The sequence below is a fragment of the Oryx dammah genome, unplaced genomic scaffold (assembly GCF_014754425.2).
Source record: "Oryx dammah isolate SB20612 unplaced genomic scaffold, SCBI_Odam_1.1 HiC_scaffold_26, whole genome shotgun sequence".
NCBI lineage: Eukaryota > Metazoa > Chordata > Mammalia > Artiodactyla > Bovidae > Oryx > Oryx dammah.
Window position 1 is genome coordinate 29,907,848 of NW_024070210.1, and position 24,117 is coordinate 29,931,964.

Sequence of the window (24,117 nt, forward strand, 5' to 3'; positions counted from 1 at the left end):
AAGACTACCACATGACCCAGCAATTCCACAACTGAGCATATAACCTGAGAAAACCACAATTCAAAAAAACACATATTCCCACAATGTTCATGGTAGCAATATTTATAATAGTCAGGAGTTGGAAGCAAGCCAGATGTGCATCAACAGAAGAAAGGATAAAGAAAATGTGGTACATATATACAATAGAACATTACTCAGCCATAAAAAAGCAACAAATTTGAGTCAGTTCTAATGAGGTGGATGAAGCTAGAGCCTACAATACAAAGTGAAGTAAGTCAGAAAGAGAAAAACAATTATCATATATTTAGTAGAACAAATTGAGAAAGTAGCATTGACATATACACTCTATCCAATTATGACTCATTATTATACAGCAGAAACCAGCACACGGTAAAACAATTATGCTTCAATTTCTAATAAAGTTTTTAAAAAAACAGTATATGAAGACTAACCAGATATGGCTTGAACACTTAGATAAAGAACATAATAGGAGAAATAGGTAGGAGAGTGAAGAAGAAAAAGGTTAGTTATGATGAACATAGATGCAAAACTCTTCAACAAAATATTAGCAAAACTAAATTCAGTTCGGTTCAGTTCAGTTGCTCAGTCGTGTTCGACTCTTTGCAATCCCATGAATTGCAGCACACCAGGCCTCCCTGTCCATCACCAACTCCCAGAGTTCATTGAAACTCACGTCCATCAAGTCGGTGATCCCATCAGGCCATCTCATCCTCTATCGTCCCCTTCTCCTCCTGCCCCCAATCCCTCCCAGCATCAGAGTCTTTTCCAATGAGTCAACTCTTCACATGAGGTGGCCAAAGTACTGGAGTTTCAGCTTTAGCATCATTCCTTCCAAAGAAATCCCAGGACTGATCTCCTTCAGAATGGACTGGTTGGATCTCCTTGCAGTCCAAGGGACTCTCAAGAGTCTTCTCCAATACCACAGTTCAAAAGCATCAATTCTTCAGCGCTCAGCTTTCTTCACACTCCAACTCTCGCATCCATACATGACTACTGGAAGAAACTATAGCCTTGACTAGACGGACCTTTGTTTGTAAAGTAATGTCTCCTCTTTTCAATATGCTATCTAGATTGGTCATCACTTTCCTTCCAAGGAGTAAGCATCTTTTAATTTCATGGCTGCAATCACCATCTGCAGTGATTTTGATGCCCCCCCAAAAAAGAGTCTGACACTGTTTCCCCATCTATTTCCCATAAAGTGATGGGACCAGATGCCATGATCTTCGTTTTCTGAATGTTGAGCTTAGGCCAACTTTTTCACTCTCCTCTTTCACTTTCATCAAGAGGCGCTTTAGTTCCTCTTCACTTTCTGCCATAAGGGTGGTGTCATCTGCATATCTGTTATTGATATTTCTCCTGGCAATCTTAATTCCAGCTTGTGCTTCTTCCAGCCCAGCATTTCTCATAAGTAGGGTGACAATATACAGGCGTACTCCTTTTCCTATTTGGAACCAGTCTGTTGTTTTATGTCCAATTCTAACTGTTGTTTCCTGACCTGCATACAGGTTGCTCAAGAGGCAGGTCAAGTGGTCTGGTATTCCCATCTCTTTCAGAATTTTCCACAGTTTATTGTGATCCACACAGTCAAAGGCTTTGGCATAGTCAATAAAGCAGAAATAGATGTTTTTCTGGAACTCTCTTGCTTTTTCCATGATCCAGCAGATGTTGGCAATTTGATCTCTGGTTCCTCTGACTTTTCTAAAACCAGCTTGAACATCTGGAAGTTCATGGTTCACGTATTGCTGAAGCCTGGCTTGGAGAATTTTGAGCATTACTTTACTAGCATGTGAGATGAGTGCAATTGTGCGGTAGTTTGAGCATTCTTTGGCATTGCCTTTCTTTAGGATTGGAATGAAAATTGACCTTTTCCAGTCCTGTGGCCACTGCTGAGTTTTCCAAATTTGCTGGCATATTGAGTGCAGCACTTTCACAGCATCATCTTTCAGGATTTGAAATAGCTCCACTGGAATTACATCACCTCCACTAGCTTTGTTCGTACTGATGCTTTCTAAGGCCCACCTGACTTCACATTCCAGGATGTCTGGCTCTAGGTGAGTGATCACACCATTGTGATTATCTGGGTCATGAAGATCTTTTTTGTACAGTTCTGTGTATTCTTGCCACCTCTTCTTAATATCTTCTGCTTCTGTTAGGTCCAGACCATTTCTGTCCTTTATCAAGCCCATCTTTGCATGAAATGTTCCCTTGGTATCTCTAATTTTCTTGAAGAGATCTCTAGTCTTTCCCATTCTGTTCTTTTCCTCTATTTCTTTGCATTGATCGCTGAAGAAGGCTTTCTAATCTCTTCTTGCTATTCTTTGGAACTCTGCATTCAGATGCTTATATCTTTCCTTTTCTCCTTTGCTTTTCGCTTCTCTTCTTTCCACAGCTATTTGTAAGGCCTCCCCAGACAGCCATTTTGCTTTTTTGCATTTCTTTTCCATGGGGATGGTCTTGATCCCTGTCTCCTGTACAATGTCATGAACCTCCGTCCATAGTTCATCAGGCACTCTATCAGATCTAGGCCCTTAAATCTATATCTCACTTCCACTATATAATCATAAGGGATTTGATTTAGGTCATACCTGAATGGTCTAGTGGATTTCCCTACTTTCTTCAATTTAAGTCTGAATTTGGCAATAAGGAGCTCATGATCTGAGCCACAGTCAGCTCCCGGTCTTGTTTTTGCTGATTGTATAGAGCTTCTCCATCTTTGGCTGCAAAGAATATAATCAATCTGGTTTTGGTGTTGACCATCAAGTGATGTCCATGTGTAGAGTCTTCTCTTGTGTTGTTGGAAGAGGGTGTTTGCTATGACCAGTGCATTTTCTTGGCAAAACTCTATTAGCCTTTGCCCTGCTTCATTCGGTATTCCAAGGCCAAATTTGCCTGTTACTCCAGGTGTTTCTTGACTTCCTACTTTTGCATTCCAATCCTCTATAATGAAAAGGACATCTTTTTTGGGTGTTAGTTCCTAAAGGTCTTGTAGGTCTTCATAGAACCGTTCAACTTCAGCTTCTTCAGTGTTACTGGTTGGGGCATAGACTTGGATTACTGTGATATTAAATGGTTTGCCTTGGAAACGAACAGAGATCATTCTGTCGTTTTTGAGAATGCATCCTAGTACTGCATTTCAGACTCTTTTGTAGACCATGATGGCTACTCCATTTCTTCTAAGGGATTCCTGCCCACAGTAGTAGATATAATGGTCATCTGAGGTAAATTCACCCATTCCAGTCCATTTTAGTTAACTGATTCCTAGAATGTCGATGTTCACCCTTGCCATCTCCTGTTTGACCATTTCCAATTTGCCTTGATTCATGGACCTAACATTCCAGGTTCCTATGCAATATTGCTCTTTACAGCTTCAAACCTTGCTTCTATCACCAGTCACATCCACAGCTGGGTATTGTTTTTGCTCTGGCTCCATCCCTTCATTCTTTCTGGAGTTATTTCTCCACTGATCTCCAGTAGCATATTGGGCACCTACTGACCTGGGGAGTTCCTCTTTCAGTATCTTATCATTTTGCCTTTTCATACTGTTCATGGGGTTCTCAAGGCAAGCACTGAAGTGGTTTGCCATTCCCTTTTCCAGTGGACCACATTGTGTCAGACCTCTCCACCATGACCAAATTCAACAATACATTAAAGGGATCATATACCATGATCATGTAGGATTTATACCCAAGAATGCAAGGATGGGTCAATACCCACAAATCAATCAATATGACATACCACATTCATAAATTGAAAAATAAATAGCATATGATCATCTCAGTAGATGTAAAAAGGGATTTTGATAAAATTCAACCTTCGTTTATGATAAAACTCTAAACAAAATAGGCACAGAATGAACATAAAACAATAAAGGCCAAATATGACAAGCCCATAACTAATATTATACTCAACAGTGAAAAGCTGAAAGCATTTCCTCTAAGATCAGGAACAAGACAAGGATGTTCACTTTTGCCCCTTTTATTAAAAAATAAAGTATCGGAAGTATTGTATTGGAAGTCCTAACCACAGCAATCAAACAAAAAAACAAAAAGATTCCGACTGGAAAGGAAGAACAAAAACTGTCAATGTTTGAAGATGGCACGATACTATATACACAAAATTCTAAACATGCCACCAAAAAACCTTAGAACTCACCAATGAATTCAGTGAACTTGCAGTATACAAAATTAATCTATAAAAATTTGCTGCATTTCTATACACTAACAACAAACTATCAGAAAGAGAAAAGAATCTCATTTACACCTGCATCAAAAAGAATAAAATACCTAGGAAGTAATCTAAGGAAGTAAAAGACCTATAAAGAGAAAACTGTAATACACTGACAAAAGAAACTGAAGGCAACACAAACAAATGGAAAGATCTACTGTGCTCATGAACAATTAATAGTTTTATATGGCCATACTACCCCAACACAATCAACAAATTCAGTCCAATCCCTATCAAAATATCAACCACATTTTTCACAGAACTAGAACAAATAATTTTTTGTGTGTATGGCAACATAAAAGACCTCAAATAGTCAAAACAACCTTGAAAAAGAACAACAAAGTTCAAAGTATCATACTACCTGATTTCAAACTACAATACAAAGACACAGTCTTTAAGAAAACAAAGTACTAGTACAAAAACAGACACATAGATCAATGTGGAATAGAACAGAGAGCCTAGAAGTAAACCCACTTTATGGGCAATTAATCCATGACAAAGGAAGCAAGAATATACAACAAGAAAAAAGACAGCCTCTTCAATAAATGGTTTTGGAAAAACTAGACAGCTACACGTGAAAGAATTAAACAGGACTACTTTCTCACACCATCAACAAAAATAAACTCAAAAGGGATTATTTAAGACTTAAGTGTAAGACGTGAAACCACAAAACTCTTACAAGACAACATGGGTAGTATGCTCTTTGACATCTACCCATGTCAAATAGGTAGCATGGGTAGCAAAGAATAAATCTGGTAAGAGGTTAATGTCCAAAATATACAAAGAATTCATAGAACTCAACATCAAAAACACAAATAACCTGATTAAAAAATGGGCAAAGAACCTGAACAGACATTTTTCCAGAGCATACAGACGGCCTAAAGGCACAGGAAAAAATGCTTAACATCACTAACCATCAGGGAAATGCAAATGAATACCACAATGAGGTATCACCTCACATCTGTCAGAATGGTCAGCATCAAAAAGAAAACAAATAACAAATGTTGGAAAGGATATGGAAAAAAAGGGACCCTAGGAATGTAAACTGGTGCAGGTACTATGGAAAATAAGGTTCCTCAAAAAATTAGAAATAGAACTACAACACAATCAAGCAATTCTGGGTTTTTATCCAAAGGAAAGCAAAACACTAATTTGAAAAGATATATGCTCCTCAACATTCATTTCTGCAGTCGTTAAATAAGCCAAGATAACAGAAACACCTTAAGTACCCATCAACAGAAGAATGGATAAAAAAAGACGTAATATATAAAATCAAATATTACTCAGCCATTAAAAAAAAAGAATGAAATCTTGCCATTTGGATTGACTTAGATGGTACAATGCTAAAATTTAAAAAGTCAAAGAAAGACAAATACTGTGTGATTTCACTTACATTTGGAATTGAAAAAACAAAACAAGTAACCAAAAATAACAAAACAGTCATAGATACAGAGAACAAACAGGAGGTTTCTGGGGGGAGGAGGGATGGGGAATGAAAGAAATAGATGAGAAAGATTAAGTATGAACCTCCATTTACAAAATATATAAGTCACAGGTACAAAATGCACAGTGTGGGGGAATACAGTCAACAAGAATACAGTATCTTTGTATCATGATGGTAACCGTACAATCATAATGGTAACTTGACTTATAACGGTGATCATTTTGAAATGTATGTTGTTGTTGTTGTAGCTGCTGCTGCTGCTGCTGCTGTTGTTCAGTTGCTAAGTCATGTCTGACTCTTTGCGACTCCATGGTCTGCAACATGCCAGGCTTCCCTGTCCTTCACGATCTCCCAGAGTTTGCTCAAACTCAGGTCCATTGAGTAGGTGATGACATGCAACCACTTCATCCTTTGTCACCCCCTTCTTCTTCTGCCCTCAGTCTTTTCCAGCATCAAGGTCTTTTCCAATGAGTCGGCTCTTTACAGCAGTTGGCCAAAGTGTTGCAGCTTCAGCTTCCACAGTAAACTCAGTAATAGTTTCTCTGTCAGAAATGAGTCATCTTATGTGCCTAATTATACAAGAGATTGAGTTTTTCCCCTTTTCTGATACAATTCTGATGTTTTTGGAACAGTGAGACTTCAACATTCACAGAGATATTAAAGGCAAGTTGCTACCTCAGGATAGTAAATACATCATTCATATAGTCCACATTCCTTGGGCCACTTCAGAACTGGGCTCTACCCAAAGACACTGTAGTTACTGATATACATGAACTTGCACCATCTTAAAAAATGGTCCTATGTATTTATGCCAACACCAAATAGCTACGTATCACTAATAAAATGCTCATCATAGAATGATCAGTTAATAAATGATAATGAATTACTGACCAAAACACTTAGTTATAACAGAATCAGGTGCTAAACGCTAACATGAAGAATAAATGTAGTCACTGTAACATGCATTAAACAAAGTACAAGCTGATCATTATACAACATGAGGTATTACGGATGCTGGTCCTTGGCACAGTTGAAAATTCATGTATAGTTTAGTCTGCACTCCTCATCAGTGGTTCCCTCTGTGTCTGAGGTTCTGCAACCAAGGATTCAATCTCTCAACATGTGGTATAGTAGTATTCTCTATTGAAAATAATCCAGGTGTTAAGTGGACCTGCACAGTTCAAACCTGTGTTGTTCAAGGGTCAATTGTATTCAATAACTTATCATTATAAAGTTTTTGTTAATTAGAAATTCCTACTTTAAAATAATAATAACCAGCCTAAAATTAGATCATTCGTTCATTTAAACTCTCAATATTATTTGCTAGCTTAAAACTATGAATGAAAAAAGCACTCACTTGAAAGAACAACCTTATTAAGTTAAACAGAGTTAATGCAACAAGTTACCCAGGCATACCTATTGTGCATGTATCTTCTGATATACCCAAAGAAGGCTACTGGGTAAAGTGAGTAATTTTTATGGCATACTGATGCTCTCGGAAATGAGACACCTTTCTAAGGAAGCCAGGCTGGATATGAACAGAATAGAATGTCAATTCCTCAAGAGTTTTATTGTAGGAAAGAAGTGCCTTAATGAAACACTTGAAGACTATAACAAGTAAATCTAAGTACAAGACGAAAATACAAGCTATGTAATCCAAACATTCAAGCTATGTAATCCAAACATATCTATATCATTTTTACCAATGATTACAAATTCCTGGTACAGCACCTTAAAAACAATTACCTTTGCTTTCCCCAAAACTAGAAACCCAAGCTATCCTGAAGAAATGATAGCTAAACTGTGTAAGTTAGATAATTAAATCTCTGCATGCATACAATTATTTTTCCTTTATAGAATATATTTTAATAATGCCATCAAAACTGTTTTTGCTATAGTAATGTGTACGTCATACCTATATGCATATATAAATATACTAGTATTTCTGGCCTTAATTTCAGCTAAATTCTTTGTAAATATGATTAGGTTTAGAAAAACCTTTTTAAAGTATCATGTGGAAGCATTAGTTTCTAATACAAAAGAAGAAGAAAATACTTGGCACCAACCAGCTTTAACTTATTTTTCTGAATGACATCTTTGTTTTCCTTTTGGTATATCTCCATTTTCTTTTTGGTATTGTCCAAATCCACATTGTTGGTCAAGTTGAAAACTGCATGAAAAAAGGAACAGTGACATGAAATACAGTTTCAACATACATCTTGCAAACATAATAAAAACCAAATATTCATTCACAATGATTTCTTAATACATCAGGTTGTCATTTCTTACGGCTCCATTTGTGTCTTTTTACTGACCACCTACTTTATAGAAACTAGTTCTAGTTCAGCAACTATGATTTTCTGAACCAAATATAAGGAAAGACTGTCAGACTATCACACAGACTATCTATAGATCTGAATAACCTCAAAAAATCTAATATGTGTGCTTGCTATAGTCACATTGGATTTGAATTTTATATTGCCCGTTTTAATTTTAAAAGTATAAAAAGATTGCTTAAATTTATTTAAAAAAAAGTAAGTCTGAAATCTACTACACTAGTCAGAATCAAAACTGAAAAGAATCTAAGCTCCAGAAACAGAAAAATTATGAAAAGGAATAAAAAATATTATCCAACAAAAACAGGTTTTATTCTAATCTTCAACATAGCTGGACATAAGAATGAATCACTTCCCATATAGTCTAGATCTGGAAAAGCATGCAACATATGAGTCGAAACCTAACAGGGAAGGTAAAGGATAATCTGGCTCCAAAACTGAAGACTGAAACAGTTGAGTAAGAGAAGCCACTGAAACATGTTCAGAAAGGAGATAAACTTTCAGTAAGTTAGAACTATCTTTTTATAATTCTAATTCAAAGTGATTTTAATTATAAATACTTTTAATTATAAACTTCCTTCTGGATCATCGAAAAAGCAAGAGAGTTCCAGAAAAACATCTATTTCTGCTTTATTGACTATGACAAAGCCTTTAACTGTGTGGATCACAATAGACTGTGGAAAATTCTGAAAGAGATGGGAATACCAGACCACCAGATCTGCCTCTTGAGAAACCTATATGCAGGTCAGGAAGCAACAGTTAGAACTGGACACGGAACAACAGACTGGTTCCAAATGGGAAAAGGAGTACGTCAAGGCTGTATATTCTCATCATGCTTATTTAACTTCTATGCAGAGTACATCATGAGAAATGCTGGGCTGGAAGAAGCACAAGCTGGAATCAAGATTGCCGGGAGAAATATCAATAACCTCAAGTATGCAGATGACACCACCCTTATGGCAGAAAGTGAAGAGGAACTAAAGCGCCTCTTGATGAAAGTGAAAGAGGAGAGTGCAAAAGCTGGCTTAAAGCTCAACATTCAGAAAACAAAGATCATAGCATCTGGTCCCATCACTTCATGGGAAAGAGATGGGGAAACAGTGGAAACAGTGTCACACTTTATTTTGGGGGGCTCCAAAATCACTGCAGATGGTGACTGCAGCCATGAAATTAAAAGACACTTACTCCTTGGAAGAAAATTATGACCAACCTAGATAGCATATTCAAAAGCAGAGACATTACTTGGCCAACAAAGGTCCGTCTAGTCAAGGCTATGGTTTCTTCCAGTAGTCATGTATGGATGCGAGAGTTGGAGTGTGAAGAAAGCTGAGCGCTGAAGAATTGATGCTTTTGAACTGTGGTGTTGGAGAAGACTGCTGAGAGTCCCTTGGACTGCAAGGAGATCCAACCAGTCCATTCTGAAGGAGATCAGTCCTGGGTGTTCTTTGGAAGGAATGATGCTAAAGCTGAAACTCTAGTATTTTGGCCACCTCATGCGAAGGGTTGACTCACTGGAAAAGACTCTGATGCTGGGAGGGATTGGGGGCAGGAGGAGAAGGGGAAGACAGAGGATGAGATGGCTGGATTGAGATGGCTGGATGGCATCACTGACTCAATGGATGTGAGTCTGAGTGAACTCTGGGAGTTGGTGATGGACAGGGAGGCTTGGCGTGCTGCAATTCACGGGGTCACAAATAGTTGGACACGACTGAGCAACTGAACTGAACTCCCTTCTAAGTTTACATACATAAATTTAAAATCTTTGAACAAAAAATGTTTTTAATTTATATGAATATAAACTCATATTTTAAAGTACCACCCACTGCCATACTCCTTTCAGTGTTAATATAAGCTCATCTTAAGACGGGTCCTCATCACTGTCTCTCCTATTCCAAAATTCAATCCAGATCTCCCTTGGATTTCTCTAATCTTTATGCTTCTATTATTAGCCCTTCAATTCCTTCTCCAATTACTTACAACTGCTTCCTCTAGCTTGACCTATAAGCAGGTCTGATCTACCCTAAATAATCTGCTTTAATCCATGCTCCTACATGATGACATCAAATGCTGGCAAGGATATGGAGCAACAGGAATACGCATACACTGCAGTGGGAATGCAAAATGGCATAGCACTTTAGAAAGCAATTTGAGAGTTTCTTACAAAATGAAACATACTCTTATCATACAATCCTGCAACTGCACTGCTTGATATTTATCCAAAGGAGTTAAAAACCATGTCCACACAAAATCCTGCATATGAATGTTTACAGCGGCTTTATTCATCATTGCTGAAACAACCAAGATGTCCTTCAGTAGTCTGAGAAGATAAATAAACTAGAGTATATCCAGACAATGAGATATTATTAAGCACCAAATAATAAGAAGCTATCAAAGGGTTAGCCCAGGTGGTGCAGTGGTAAAGAATCTGCCTGCCAATGCAGGAGATGCCAGAAATGCAGGTTCAATCTCTGGGTCAGGAAGATCCCCCAGAGGAGGAATGGCAATCCACTCCAGTATTTTTGCCTGGAAAATCCCATGGACAGAGGAACCTGGCAGGCTACAGTCCATGGGGTCACAAAGAGTCAGACACAACTGAGCACAGCGCATCAAACCATGAAAAGACATAGAGGAAACTTAAACATATATTACTAAGGCAACTGATAAGGCTACACACTGTATGATTTCAACTGACACCCTAAAAAAAGCAAAACTACTTTTTGTAAAAAAGTAAAAAGATCAGTGGTTGCCAAGGACTGAGGGGAAGGGACAAATAAGCAGAACACAGAGGAGTTTCAGGGTACTAAAGCTATTCTGTACAATACTATAACGGAGGACACATGCCATTATATATATCCAAACCCAGAAAACGTACAATGTCAAGAGTAAACCCTAATGTAAACTATGGACCTTGGGAGATGACAATATGTTAATGGAGGTTCATTGATTATAACAAATTTGTCATTCAGGTAGGTATGCAGATAGTGGGGGAGTCTGTGTGTATGTGAGGTACAAGGGGTTTAAGGGAACTCTCCGCACATTTCATTTAATTTTTCTGTGAATCTAAAACTGCTCTAAAAAATAAAGTCTATTAAAAAAAGAAACATCTGGTAAGAGCTCAAGAAATGCTTGCTGAATTTTACAAGAGGAAAAAAAATAAACCAATATGGGTATGGAAGGGATAGACAAAACAGGTAGAATGGATAACGAAGTACAAACTTCAGTTTAAAATAAGTTATACGTCACAGGGATGTAATGTACATAGGGAACACAGTCAGTGAAGTGAAGTCACTCAGTTGTGTCTGACTCTTTGCGAAACCATGGACTGTAGCCTACCATGTTCCTCCATCCATGGGGTTTTCTAGGCAACAGTACTGGAGTGGGTATAGTCAATAATACTGTAATTACTTTCTATAGTAAGATGGTAACTGGTCTTATTGCAATGATCACTTCATAATACATAAAAATATGGAATCACTAAGCTGTACACCTGAAACTAATATAATATTGCATATCAATCATATCTCCAAAGCACTAAAATAACAAAGAAATCAATGCTAATATTTATCATTATCTTTATAAACACAGATTGAATTTAAATGACCTTTAAAATTATAAAATTGAATTATTTAGAAAGGCAAACTAAGCAAATGAGAAACTACAGGGAAAGAATAATCTTTGTTTCTTATGGCATGAATCTACTGACAAAAGTTAATCAAGTTGATATCCTATGTTGAACTTCATTAGAATGTTTAGAGCAATTTAAAAATATTACAATTTATCATCAAGCTAGACAATGCGCTGAATAAAACTTCTCATTAAATAGAAATTAGAAATAGTAAAGTTAAATTCTAAGTGAAACTGATCTGTTATAGATAACTTCTATTTTATGCTTATTAAAAATTTTATGAATTTTAACAAAATGCAAATAACCAATTTGTTTATTTCATTTTTTTAATTTAGAAAGCAAAGGTAATAACAATATAATAGATGCAAACCATAATCATAAGTAATACAAATCTCTTCCTTTAAAAAACAAAAAGAGAGAGAAAAACACTAAAAGTGGATTACAAGTTTGAAAACATCAGATGAGGCGAGTCTCATTCATGATACAATGAAGCAGACTGGTATAAGAGCTTAGAAGAAAGAAAAGAATTTTCTATAACAATTATTTGGTCTTTTATCTATCCTGGTTACTGGCTTAGCTCAGATGTTGACCTGTCTTCAGTCAAGTATTAAAAGTCAACAAAAAACCTACTGTATTTTCTGAAAGATTTAATGTTATTTAAGTGCAATTCTGCAGTCCTTTTGACATCCAGAATTCATAATTAAAGCCCTTAGGACATTCTCACCCTTTTAAAACAAAAATACCCTAAACCAAAAGAATAATATGTTTATTATGAAACTAAGGACAAACTTTTGAGATAATCCCTGAGGCCAAAAGGAACAAGAATTTTTATGTTTAGATTGTCATAACCACAGAAAAGGGCCCATTGTCAAAGCTATAAGAAAGTCCATCTTCATGTGTGCCCCCTTCTATTGTAATTTTTTATGCCACTACTCAAAATTATAGTGTTCTAAACTTTTTATATTCATCATATTCAAAGGGTTCATAATGAATTTCTATAACAGTGACTGATCCCTAATTTATAAATCCTCAAACAATGACTCCTTAGCCATCCTACCAACTTTATTCTTTTCACTCTAACCTCAATAGCACCTTCCTATCTTCCTTCCTACCAAACTTCTTTAACATCCTTCAAAATTATAGCTCCAATATGTAGATTTTTGTCTTCTGCAACTCTTCTACTAATCAGCACTCCATATTCTAGACTCAGGCTATTAACTAGTCTCAGACTACCAAGTACTTTGATGGGCTGTATGAGTTAGGAAAACCTATGTTCAAAGTCTGGCTACATTATATATTAACAATGTGATCTCCAGAACAACAGTTAAACTCTCTGTGGCTCCTCTCCATATGCAAAATAGATTAAAATACCTATCCCAAGAGTTGTGAAAACTATGCTTTTGATTAACACAGAGATAGTCAATACAGATATCACAAACATCTAACTAACCATCTTTAAAAGAATGAATAAGACAAAAAATAAACAGCTACTGAAACAAGATTTTAAAAGGAAGTCTTAAAAAAAAACTTTTATTTATACCATAACAATCAGAACAATGACACTTAAGTAAATGGTGGGAGTCACACCCTAACAAAACTTAAAAGGGCAGAAACTGGTCTTTCCCTCATTTCCATACTCTCCTCCCAACAAAACAGTAAAAAATAATGCCACTTCTCCCACTTTTATTTTCTAGATTAATACCATACAACTGCTCAAGGTAAGAATAACTGCAATTCATCCTAGCCTATACACATGAAATTATTCACTCAAATACTCTAGCTCTAAAACATCCCTTTTAACTATCTCTCTCAGTTACTACCTATTCTAGTTTGTTCTTCCCTGGTGACTCAGACAGTAAGGTAAGTTCAGTTCAGTTCAGTCGCTCAGTCATGTCCAACTCTTTGCAACCTCATGGACTGCAGCACGCCAGGCCTCCCTGTCCATCACCAACTCCCAGAGTTTACTCAAACTCATGTCCACTGTGTCGGTGAAGCCATCCAATGACCTCATCCTCTGTTGTCCCCTTCCCCTCCCACCTTCAGTCTTTCCCAGCATCAGGATCTTTTCCAACAAGTGTGTTCTTTGCATCAGGTGGCCAAAGTACCGGAGATTCAGCTTCAGCATCAGACCTTTCTTTGAAAACTCTGGAATGATCTCCTTTATGATGGACTTGTTGGAACTCCTTGCAGTCCAAGGGACCCTCAAGTCCAAGAAGTGCAAGAGTCTTCTCCAACACCACAGTTCAAAGCCATCAATTCTTCAGCGCTCAGCTCTCTTTATAGTCCAACTCTGACATCCTTTGGTGACTACTGCAAAAACCATAGCTTTGACTAGACGCATCTTTGTTAGCAAAGTAATGCTTTTTAATATGCTGTCTAGGTTCATCATGCGTTTACTACCAAGGAGCAAGTGTCCTTTTAATCTCATGGCTGTAGTCACCATCTTCAGTGATTTTGGAGGCCAAGAAAACAGTCTGTCACTGTTTCCCCATTTATTTCCCATGAGGTGATGGAATCGGATGCCATGATCTTACTTTTCTGAATGTTGAGCTTTAAGCCAACGTTTTCACTCTCCTCTTTCACTTGCATCAAGAGGATCTTTACTTCTTCTAGGCTTTCTGCCATAGGGTGCTATCATCTGTATATCTGAGGTTATTGATATTACTCCTGGTAATCTTGATTCCAGCCTCTGCTTCATGCACCCCAGCATTTCTCATGATGTACTCTGCATATAAGTTAAACAAGCAGCGTGACAATACACAGACTTGACGTACTCCTTTTCCTATTTGGAACTAGTCTGTTATTCCATGTCCAGTTCTAACTGTCTTCCTGACCTGCATACAGATTTCTCAAGAGGCAGGTCAAGTGGTCTAGAATTCCCATCTTTTTCAGAATTTTCCACAGTTTGTTATGATCCACAGAGTTAAAGGCTTTGTATTGTCAATAAAGCAAAAGTAGATGTTTTTCTGGAACTCTTGTTTTTCAATAATCCAACGGATATTGGCAATTTGATCTCTGGTTCCTCTGCCTTTTCTAAAACCAACTTGAACATCTGGAAGTTCATGGTTCATGTATTGTTGAAGCCTGACTAGCAGAATTTTGAGCATTATTTTACTAGCATGTGAGATGAGTGCAGTTGTGCAGCAGTTTGAGCATTCTTTGGCCTTGAATGAAAACTGAGCTTTTCCAGTCCTGTGGCCACTGCTGAGTTTTCAAAATTTGCTGGCATATTGAATGCAGCACTTTCACAGCATCATCCTTGAGGATCTGAAACAGCTCAACTGGAATTCCATCACCTCCACTAGCTTTGTTCATAGTGATGCTTCCTAAGGTCCATTGACTTCACATTCCAGGATGTCTGGCTCTGGGTGAGGGATCACACCATCGTGATTATCTGGGTCGTGAAGATCTTTTTTGTATAGTTCTTTTGTGTATTTTGCCACCTCTTCTTAATATCTTCTGCTTCTGTTAGGTCCAGACCATTTCTGTCCTTTATCGAGCCCATCTTTGCATGAAATGTTCCCTTGGTATCTCTAATTTTCTTGAAGAGATCTCTAGTCTTTCCCATTCTGTTGTTTTCCTCTATTTCTTTGCACTGATCGCTGAGGAAGGCTTTCTAATCTCTCCTTGCTATTCTTTGGAACGCTGCATTAAAATGCGTATATCTTTCCTTTTCTTCTCTGTCTTTCACTTCCCTTCTTTTCACAACTATTTGTAAGGCTTCCTCAAACAACCGTTTTGCTTTTTTGCATTTCTTTTTCTTGGGGATGGTCTTGATCCCTGTCTCCTGTACAATGTCAGGAACCTCTGTCCACAGTTCATCAGGCAATCTATCAGATCTACTCCCTTAAATCTATTTGTTATTTCCACTGTCTAATCGTAAGGGATTTGATTTAGGTTATACCTGAATGGTCTAGTGGTTTTCCCCACTTTTCTTCAATTTAAGGTTGAATTTGTCAATAAAGAGTTCATGATCTGAGCCACAGTCAGCTCCCAATCTCATTTTTGCTGACTGTATAGAGCTTCTCCATCTTTGGCTGCAAAGAATATAATCAATCTGACTTCACTATTGACCATCTGGTGATATCGACATGTACAGTCTTCTCTTGTGGTACTGATGTACACATGGACATCACCAGATGGTCAATACTGAAACCTACTCTAAGCACTTACCCAAATTGTTGCTGCTGCCCCTAAAAATAGTTTCACAGCCTCACGTTATCTCCTGTCAGTATTCCACATCAGTACCACAATATTTGGGTTTCCCTTGTGGCTCAGCTGGTAAAAAATCTGCCTGCAGTGTGGAAGACCTGGGTTTGATCCCTGGGTTGGGAAGATTCCCTGGAGAAGGGAAAGGCCTCCCACTCCAGTATTCTGGCCTAGAGAATTCCATGGACTATATATTCCATGGGGTTGCAAAGACTCAGACACGACCTAGTGACTTTCACTTTCAGTTTTCACTTTCACCACAATATTCTGCTGCCTCTCTACTAGCCACGGAATAAAATCTTAACCCTTACAATCTAGCTTACAAAGCCCTCATTAACCCAGGTCCAGTCTGTTAGTCACTCCCCTGGTTCTATCTACCTATAGCAGATTGGAACTAAAACCCAAAAAAGATGTCCTTTTCATTATAGAGGATTGGAATGCAAAAGTAGGAAGTCAAGAAAACCTGGAGTAACAGGCAAATTTGGCCTTGGAATATCGAATGAAGCAGGGCAAAGACTAATAGAGTTTTGCCAAGAAAATGCACTGGTCATAGGCAACACCCTCTTTCAACAACACAGGAGAAGACTCTACACATGGACATCACCAGATGGTCAACACCAAAATCAGATTGATTATATTCTTTGCAGCCAAAGATGGAGAAGCTCTATACAGTCAACAAAAACAAGACCGGGAGCTGACTGTGGCTCAGATCATGAACTCCTTATTACCAAATTCAGACTCAAATTGAAGAAAGTAGGGAAAACCGCTAGACCATTCAGGTATGACCTATCACATCCCTTATGATTATACAGTGGAAGTGAGAAATAGATTTAAGGGCCTAGATCTGATAGATAGAGTGCCTGATGAACTATGGAATGAGGTTCGTGACATTGTACAGGAGACAGGGATCAAGACCATCCCCATGGAAAAGAAATGCAACAAAGCAAAATGGCTGTCTGGGGAGGCCTTACAAATAGCTGTGAAAAGAAGAGAAGCGAAAAGCAAAGGAGAAAAGGAAAGATATAAGCATCTGAATGCAGAGTTCCAAAGAATAGCAAGAAGAGATTAGAAAGCCTTCTTCAGCGATCAATGCAAAGAAATAGAGGAAAAGAACAGAATGGGAAAGACTAGAGATCTCTTCAAAAAAATTAGAGATACCAAGGGAACATTTCATGCAAAGATGGGCTCAATAAAGGACAGAAATGGTCTGGCCCTAACAGAAGTAGAAAATACTAAGAAGAGGTGGCAAGAATACACAGAAGAACTGTACAAAAAGGATCTTCACGACCAAGATAATCACAATGATGTGATCACTCATCTAGAGCCACACATTCTGGAACGTGAAGTCAAGTGGGCCTTAGAAAGCATCAGTACGAACAAAGCTAGTGGAGGTGATGGAATTCCAGTTGAGCTGTTTCAAATCCTGAAAGATGATGCTGTGAAAGTGCTGCACTCAATATGCCAGCAAATTTGGAAAACTCAGCAGTGGCCACAGGACTGGAAAAGGTCAGTTTTCATTCCAATCCCAAAGAAAGGCAATGCCAAAGAATGCTCAAACTACTGCACAATTGCACTCATCTCACATGCTAGGAAAGTAATGCTCAAAATTCTCCAAGCCAGGCTTCAGCAATACGTGAACCGTGAACTCCCTGATGTTCAAGCTGGTTTTAGAAAAGTCAGAGGAACCAGAGATCAAATTGCCAACATCTGCTGGATCATGGAAAAAGCAAGAGAGTTCCAGAAAAACATCTATTTCTGCTTTATTGACTATGACAAAGCCTTTGACTGTGTGGATCACAATAAACTGTGGAAAATTCTGAAAGAGATGGGAATACCAGACCACCTGACCTGCCTCTTAAGAAATCTGTATGCAGGTCAGGAAGCAACAGTTAGAACTGGACATGGAACAACAGACTGGTTCCAAATAGGAAAAGGAGTACGTCAAGGCTGTATGTTGTCACCATGCTTATTTAACTTCTATACAGGGTACATCATGAGAAATGCTGGACTGGAAGAAACACAAGCTGGAATAAGATTGCCAGGAGAAATATGAATAACCTCGGATATGCAGATGACACCACCCTTATGGCAGAAAGTGAAGAGGGACTAAAACACCTCTTGATGAAAGTGAAAGAGGAGAGTGAAAAAGTTGGCTTAAAGCTCAACATTCAGAAAACGAAGATCATGGCATCTGGTCCCATCACTTCATGGGAAATAGACGGGGAAACAGTAGAAACAGTGTCAGACTTTATTTTGGGGGACTCCAAAATCACTGCAGATGGTGACTGCAGCCATGAAATTAAAAGACGCTTACTCCTTGGAAGAAAAGTTATGACCAACCTAGATAGCATATTCCAAAGCAGAGATATTACTTTGCTGATTAAGGTCCGTCTAGTCAAGGCTATGGCTTTTCCAGTAGTCATGTATGGATGTGAAGAAGGCTGAGCGCCGAAGAATTGATGCTTTTGATCTGTGGTGTTGGAGAAGACTCTTGAGAGTCCCTTGGAGATCCAACCAGTCCATTCTGAAGGAGATCAGCCCTGGGATTTCTTTGGAAGGAATGATGTTAAAGCTGAAACTCCAGTACTGTAGCCACCTCATGCGAAGAGTTGACTCACTGGAAAAGACTCTGATGCTGGGAGGGATTGGGGGCAGGAGGAGAAGGGGACAACAGAGGATGAGATGGCCGGATGGCATCACCGACTCGATAGATGGCCGGATGGCATCATCGACTCGATGGACGTGAGTTTGAATGAACTCCGGGAGTTGGTGATGGACAGGGAGGCCTTTCGTGCTGCGATTCATGTGGTCACAAAGAGTCAGACACGACTGAGCGACTGAACTGAATTGACATTATCCAACATGCTCAACATGTATTTCTGTGACTTTGTCTTTGCTACAAACATTCTCCATCCTCTTTCTACCTGGCAAACTATTAATCTTTTAAGACTGTGTGTTCTGTGGTTCAAACTTTACCTCTACTTCCTAATGCTGAATTGTTTTGCTATGTATATTCCTGAAATACTTTATAAATAAATGCCCATACTACCTTCACATTAAATTATAATTTCATAATTATCTCCCTCTTTAGAATATGAACTTATTGAACACAAATATCATATATTCTCAGCAAGTAAATAATTCACAGAGAACAATATTTGCTGAATTGAGCTGAAGTTCAGAAAATAAACTATGAGTCCATGAGGCTAGGTCTCAAACTTCATCAATATTTTCAAATGCAAAAGAACTGCTCTTTGTCCAACATGATCAGGATCAGTAGTGGATTACTTAAAAAGTCTGCCAAAGAGGTGAAACATATATACACACTCCTTGAACACTTTATTTTAACTTAAACCATATGCACTAAGTGTACAGTCACTCTCTAATGTAATAACACACAGTTAAGGTACAGTTTTTAATGGGAATTCTGCTTCCTTCTTGTATAAACCATAAGTGTTATCTATATTGTTCAGTTCCCATTTTTTTCAAGTGGACCAAGGACTTCAGAAATAGAATCCTTCTAAAGTTCTATAATTTTTCCAGTCTTACAAACTACTTAATTACAATTAAGAAGTACAACTGGCATAAGAAGGTTTGATTACCTATGCAATCAACTTTATATATAAATGAACTGGTGAGAGAAGTACAGAAGTATACTTAAAGACATCTTCTAATGGACAGGATACATTATACACTGATTATGCTTCAATCATCAGTTAGTTCATGTTATAGAAGGACTGGGAAATATCAGTTACTCCAATAAGTCAACTAAGCAGAATTTGGTTAAGAGAGTGTCAACATACTGCAACTAAAGTTAGTCCTTCATGAATATACATATTAGCAGAATCACTTTCAAATTAAATGTTCTGGGCTAGTTTCCTTATCCAGTAAAGAAAAAAAATGACAGCATTGTAAGCCCTAATATTCAGATTTGCTCTTACCTGTCATTCCTACCTCCCACTTCTGGACATGACTTTACCTACAGCCCCTCAGGTGGTTCATATCTCCAAATTAATTAATGTCACAGCAAAAAAACCAAAAATGTAGTTTTCAAAATCATGGCTCAACCAAAATCTTGTTCCAGAATCAAGATCCCATCTTCCCCTCCTTCTTGGTCTATCAGTTTATTTTATTTATCTTACCTGACTGCTTGAATTTGTGACCATAAATTCAACTTGCTCTGTGACACCTATAATCTCCTCTCCCTTCATTGCCTGCCTAGACTTTTGACTAGTCACATTACATTTAGAATAAATGTAAGCTGAGTGTCTTACTGCTTGTTGTCCAACTGCCTGTCCTAAACCAAATATCTAAGTACAGCCAGATTTCTACATACCTGCACACTTGCCCATTTTTGCAGATTTATTTTCAGTTCATTTTCTCAGTCTATATCCAACTTTACCTTAGCACTCCCAAATCTATCATCTTTTTAGCTAAAATCTATAGCCATTCAGGGTTGCTAAGATTACATACAAAGTACAATGAATACAATTAGAATAAAAAAGCAATGGTTCCAAGGCACTAAAAGATACCATAAAAGAGGCTAAATTACGTTCTGTATGGGCTACTAGCTATGATATAATAAATAAAAGTAGTATTTTAGAAAAGTTTCAGTAACAGTCAAAATAAAAGATTTTGAGTTTTTCTCAGTTAATACAGAAATGAAAAGAATTAGAATACTCTATTCCTCAGAAATTAGAATTGTCTAAAAAATTTACCGTATATAAATATTTTACAGAATAATAAATATTATAATTCTATTTTAAGAAATAATGTGAGTATAGCTTGGCTCTCAGGTTTGAGAACAGAATAAAAAGATAATTATTTAATTCTCTTGGTCTTGTTCTAATTTTCATAGTCTATAACTTCTGTATTATTTCCAAACCTAGATTAAGTAATAATAATTATGGCAAGTTTAATTGATATTTAGCAATTTCAGACTTTGTAGCATCTCTAAAATCTTATTTAAGAAAACAGAAACAGGAGGGACATATGTATACTTATGGCTGATGCATGTTGATGTATGGCAGAAATCAACACAATACTGTAAAACAATTATCCTTCGATTAAAAATAAATAAATTTTTAAATTAAAAAAAAAACAAACAGTACTTTCTTTTGATGAAAGCTTCTTTTAGACTAATCACAAGAGAAAGAATAAACACTAAGATTACTCTACCTTCTGATTCTACAGTAACACTGAATAACAGAATGTCACTTAACATTCAACTACTTCATAGTATTTTCAAATTACTGCATGCACAGAATCATAAATGATGAATAAACAACTTATGGCTTTAATCACCATAGATACTGATAATGGAAATTCTATTTTTTAAAACTGAGTATTTTTCTCATTTATTCTAATACATCATCAACATACAGAAAATATATACACATATATATACCTTTCTTTCCAGCTATAAAGTAGAAGTACCTCTATTCATCATATTTTCCCTAAGACAAAATGTTTATTACTTAAGTGTGTCTTTTAGGTACAATGGAAAGTAATTAGGTTACATCAACTACCACAACAAAATTTGTCAGAGACTTTTATATGAGATATTCTCTTAGGCATCTAAAAGATAAAAGCACACAGGCTAGCAAAGCAAAGTACGAGCATTAAAAACATACCAATTTCTTCCACTTCTTCCAGGAAATCATTATATTCTCTTAGACTAGGAAAGTCTTCTTCCCTTTTATTGTATCTTTAAGAAGAAAAAAATGAACATATTACGTGTCACTTGCTTTTAATATCATCTCACTGGTTTGTTCTTACCTAATTCATACATGATAAATAAAAAAGAACTGCTTATGGTGTAAAACAGTTTTCTTGACACCAGGTCTGTAACTAGACCAAGAATGTTATTTTAAAATTCTTTTGACTACAGAGAAGGAGTAGAGTGAAGAGAATGGAACAATATGTAAAATCCTAAGACAAGGGGAAAATAAAGAAATTAGAACACTGAAGAAATGGGAAATGAGCTTAAACAGGTCTATCATTGGAATATTTGGTTTTTTATATTGTTTACTTCTAATAAATAGATTCACTAATTTCCAGAAAGAGGACACCTTCCTATTTTTCATGACCGTTATAATCTAAAGAATGCTAGATAAAGAAAACTTATATACAATGTGGAACTTTTCTGGTGGCCCAAGAGTGAAGACTCTGTGCTTGCAATACAGAAGGCACACATCTGATCCCTGGTTGAGGAACTAAGATCTCACAAGGCAAAAAAGAAAGGAAAAAAATCTATAAATAATGTAATGTGCCTGTGAAAAGTTAGAATATCAAAGGGCTTAATGATAAAAGATAAGAATCTAAGAGAACCTACCTATGGCTGATTTATGTTGATATATGGCAGAAACCAACACAACATGATAAAGCAACTATCCTCCAGTTATAAATAAATAAATTTAAAATAAACAAAAAAACAAAAAGAATCTAAGAGAGACTATCTCCAAGAAGTAATCCAAAAAATAAAAGAGCAACTTGGATTATTGATAAAGTACCCAGAAAGATGCTGCTAAAAAACCAGTGAACAAAGTTGAAATGTAGACCACCTAGATAGACAGATAGATATTAATTCTAACCATAACCTAAAAAGTAACAAAGTGGCTTACAACAAAAGGAGAGATAAAATAAAATTTAAAACTATTAACAAAAAGTAAAAAATTAAATCATAAGAGAAAAGGAACACTAGAAATATTTACGTACCCATATACATACAGAGAGATGTATCAAAATAAATTGTAGCTACCCTAATTTTCCCTAATAGCTTTCAATAACGGATGTTACTTCCTTGGGTCTTACCTAACATCACTAACTCACAACAATATTTAGTCCCTAACTTCACAGCATTTTTCCCAATTTATAATCACATATACGCCAGCAAATCTGGAAAACTCAGCAGTGGCCACAGGACTGGAAAAGCTGTTTTCATTCCAATCCCAAAGAAAGGCAATGCCAAAGAATGCTCAAACTACTGCACAATTGCACTCATCTCACATGCTAGGAAAGTAATGCTCAAAATTCTCCAAGCCAGGCTTCAGCAATACATGAACTGTGAACTTCCAGATGTTCAAGCTGGTTTTAGAAAAGGCAGAGGAACCAGAGATCAAATTGCCAACATCCAGTGGATTATCGAAAAAGCAAGAGAGTTCCAGAAAAACATCTATTTCTGCTTTACTGACTATGCTAAAGTCTTTGTGTGGATCACAATAAACTGTGGAAAATTCTGAAAGAGATGGGAATACCAGACCACCTGACCTGCCTCCTGAGAAATCTGTATGCAGGTCAGGAAGCAACAGTTAGAACTGGACATGGAACAACAGACTGGTTCCAAATAGGAAAAGGAGTATGTCAAGGCTGTATATTGTCACCCTGCTTATTTAACTTCTATGCAGAGTACATCATGAGAAACGCTGGACTGGAAGAAGCACAAGCTGGAATCAATCTTGCCAGGAGAAATATCAATCACCTCCTATATGCAGATGACACCACCTTTATGGCAGAAAGTAAAGAGGAACTAAAAAGCTTCCTGATGAAAGTGAAAGAGGAGAGTGAAAAAGTTGGCTTAAAGCTCAACATTCAGAAGACAAAGATCATGGCATCCGGTCCCATCAATCACTTCATGGGAAATAGATGGGGAAACAGTGGAAACAGTGTCACACTTTATTTTGGGGGGCTCCAAAATCACTGCAGATGGTGACTGCAGCCATGAAATTAAAAGACACTTACTCCTTGGAAGAAAATTATGACCAACCTAGATAGCATACTGAAAAGCAGAGACATTACTTTGTCAACAAATGTCCATCTAGTCAAGGCTATGGTTTTTCCAGTGGTCATGTATGGATGCGAGAGTTGGAGTGTGAAGAAAGCTGAGCGCTGAAGAATTGATGCTTTTGAACTGTGGTGTTGGAGAAGACTCCTGAGAGTCCCTTGGACTGCAAGGAGATCCAACCAGTCCATTCTGAAGGAGATTAGCCCTGGGATTTCTTTGGAAGGAATGATGCTGAAGCTGAAACTCCAATACTTTGGCCACCTCATGAGAAGAGCTGACTCATTGGAAAAGACTCTGATGTTGGGAGGGATTGGGGGCAGGAGGAAAAGGGGACGACAGAGGATGAGATGGCTGGATGGCATCACCGACTCAATAGATGTAAGTTTGAGTGAATTCCAGGAGTTGGTGATGAACAGGGAGGCCAAGAGTGCTGCGATTCATGGGGTTGCAAAGAGTTGGACACGACTGAGTGACT

The 24,117-nt window shown here is 37.3% G+C and overlaps 1 protein-coding gene across 2 annotated transcripts in view; it reads right to left on the reverse strand.

Annotated features, from left to right (window-relative positions):
* Nucleotides 1–24,117, reverse strand: part of MNAT1 (MNAT1 component of CDK activating kinase) — a 226,251-nt gene that overhangs the window by 142,182 nt on the left and 59,952 nt on the right. For both annotated transcript variants that reach the window (XR_005718673.1, XM_040226320.1), the window contains exons 3-4: nucleotides 21,493–21,566; nucleotides 7,756–7,859 (exon numbers count right to left, since the gene is read on the reverse strand). Coding sequence is in view for 1 of the 2 variants with exons in the window: in XM_040226320.1 (XP_040082254.1) it covers nucleotides 7,756–7,859; nucleotides 21,493–21,566 (178 nt within the window). In the remaining variant the exon portion in view is untranslated. The remainder of the gene's footprint in view (nucleotides 1–7,755; nucleotides 7,860–21,492; nucleotides 21,567–24,117) is intronic.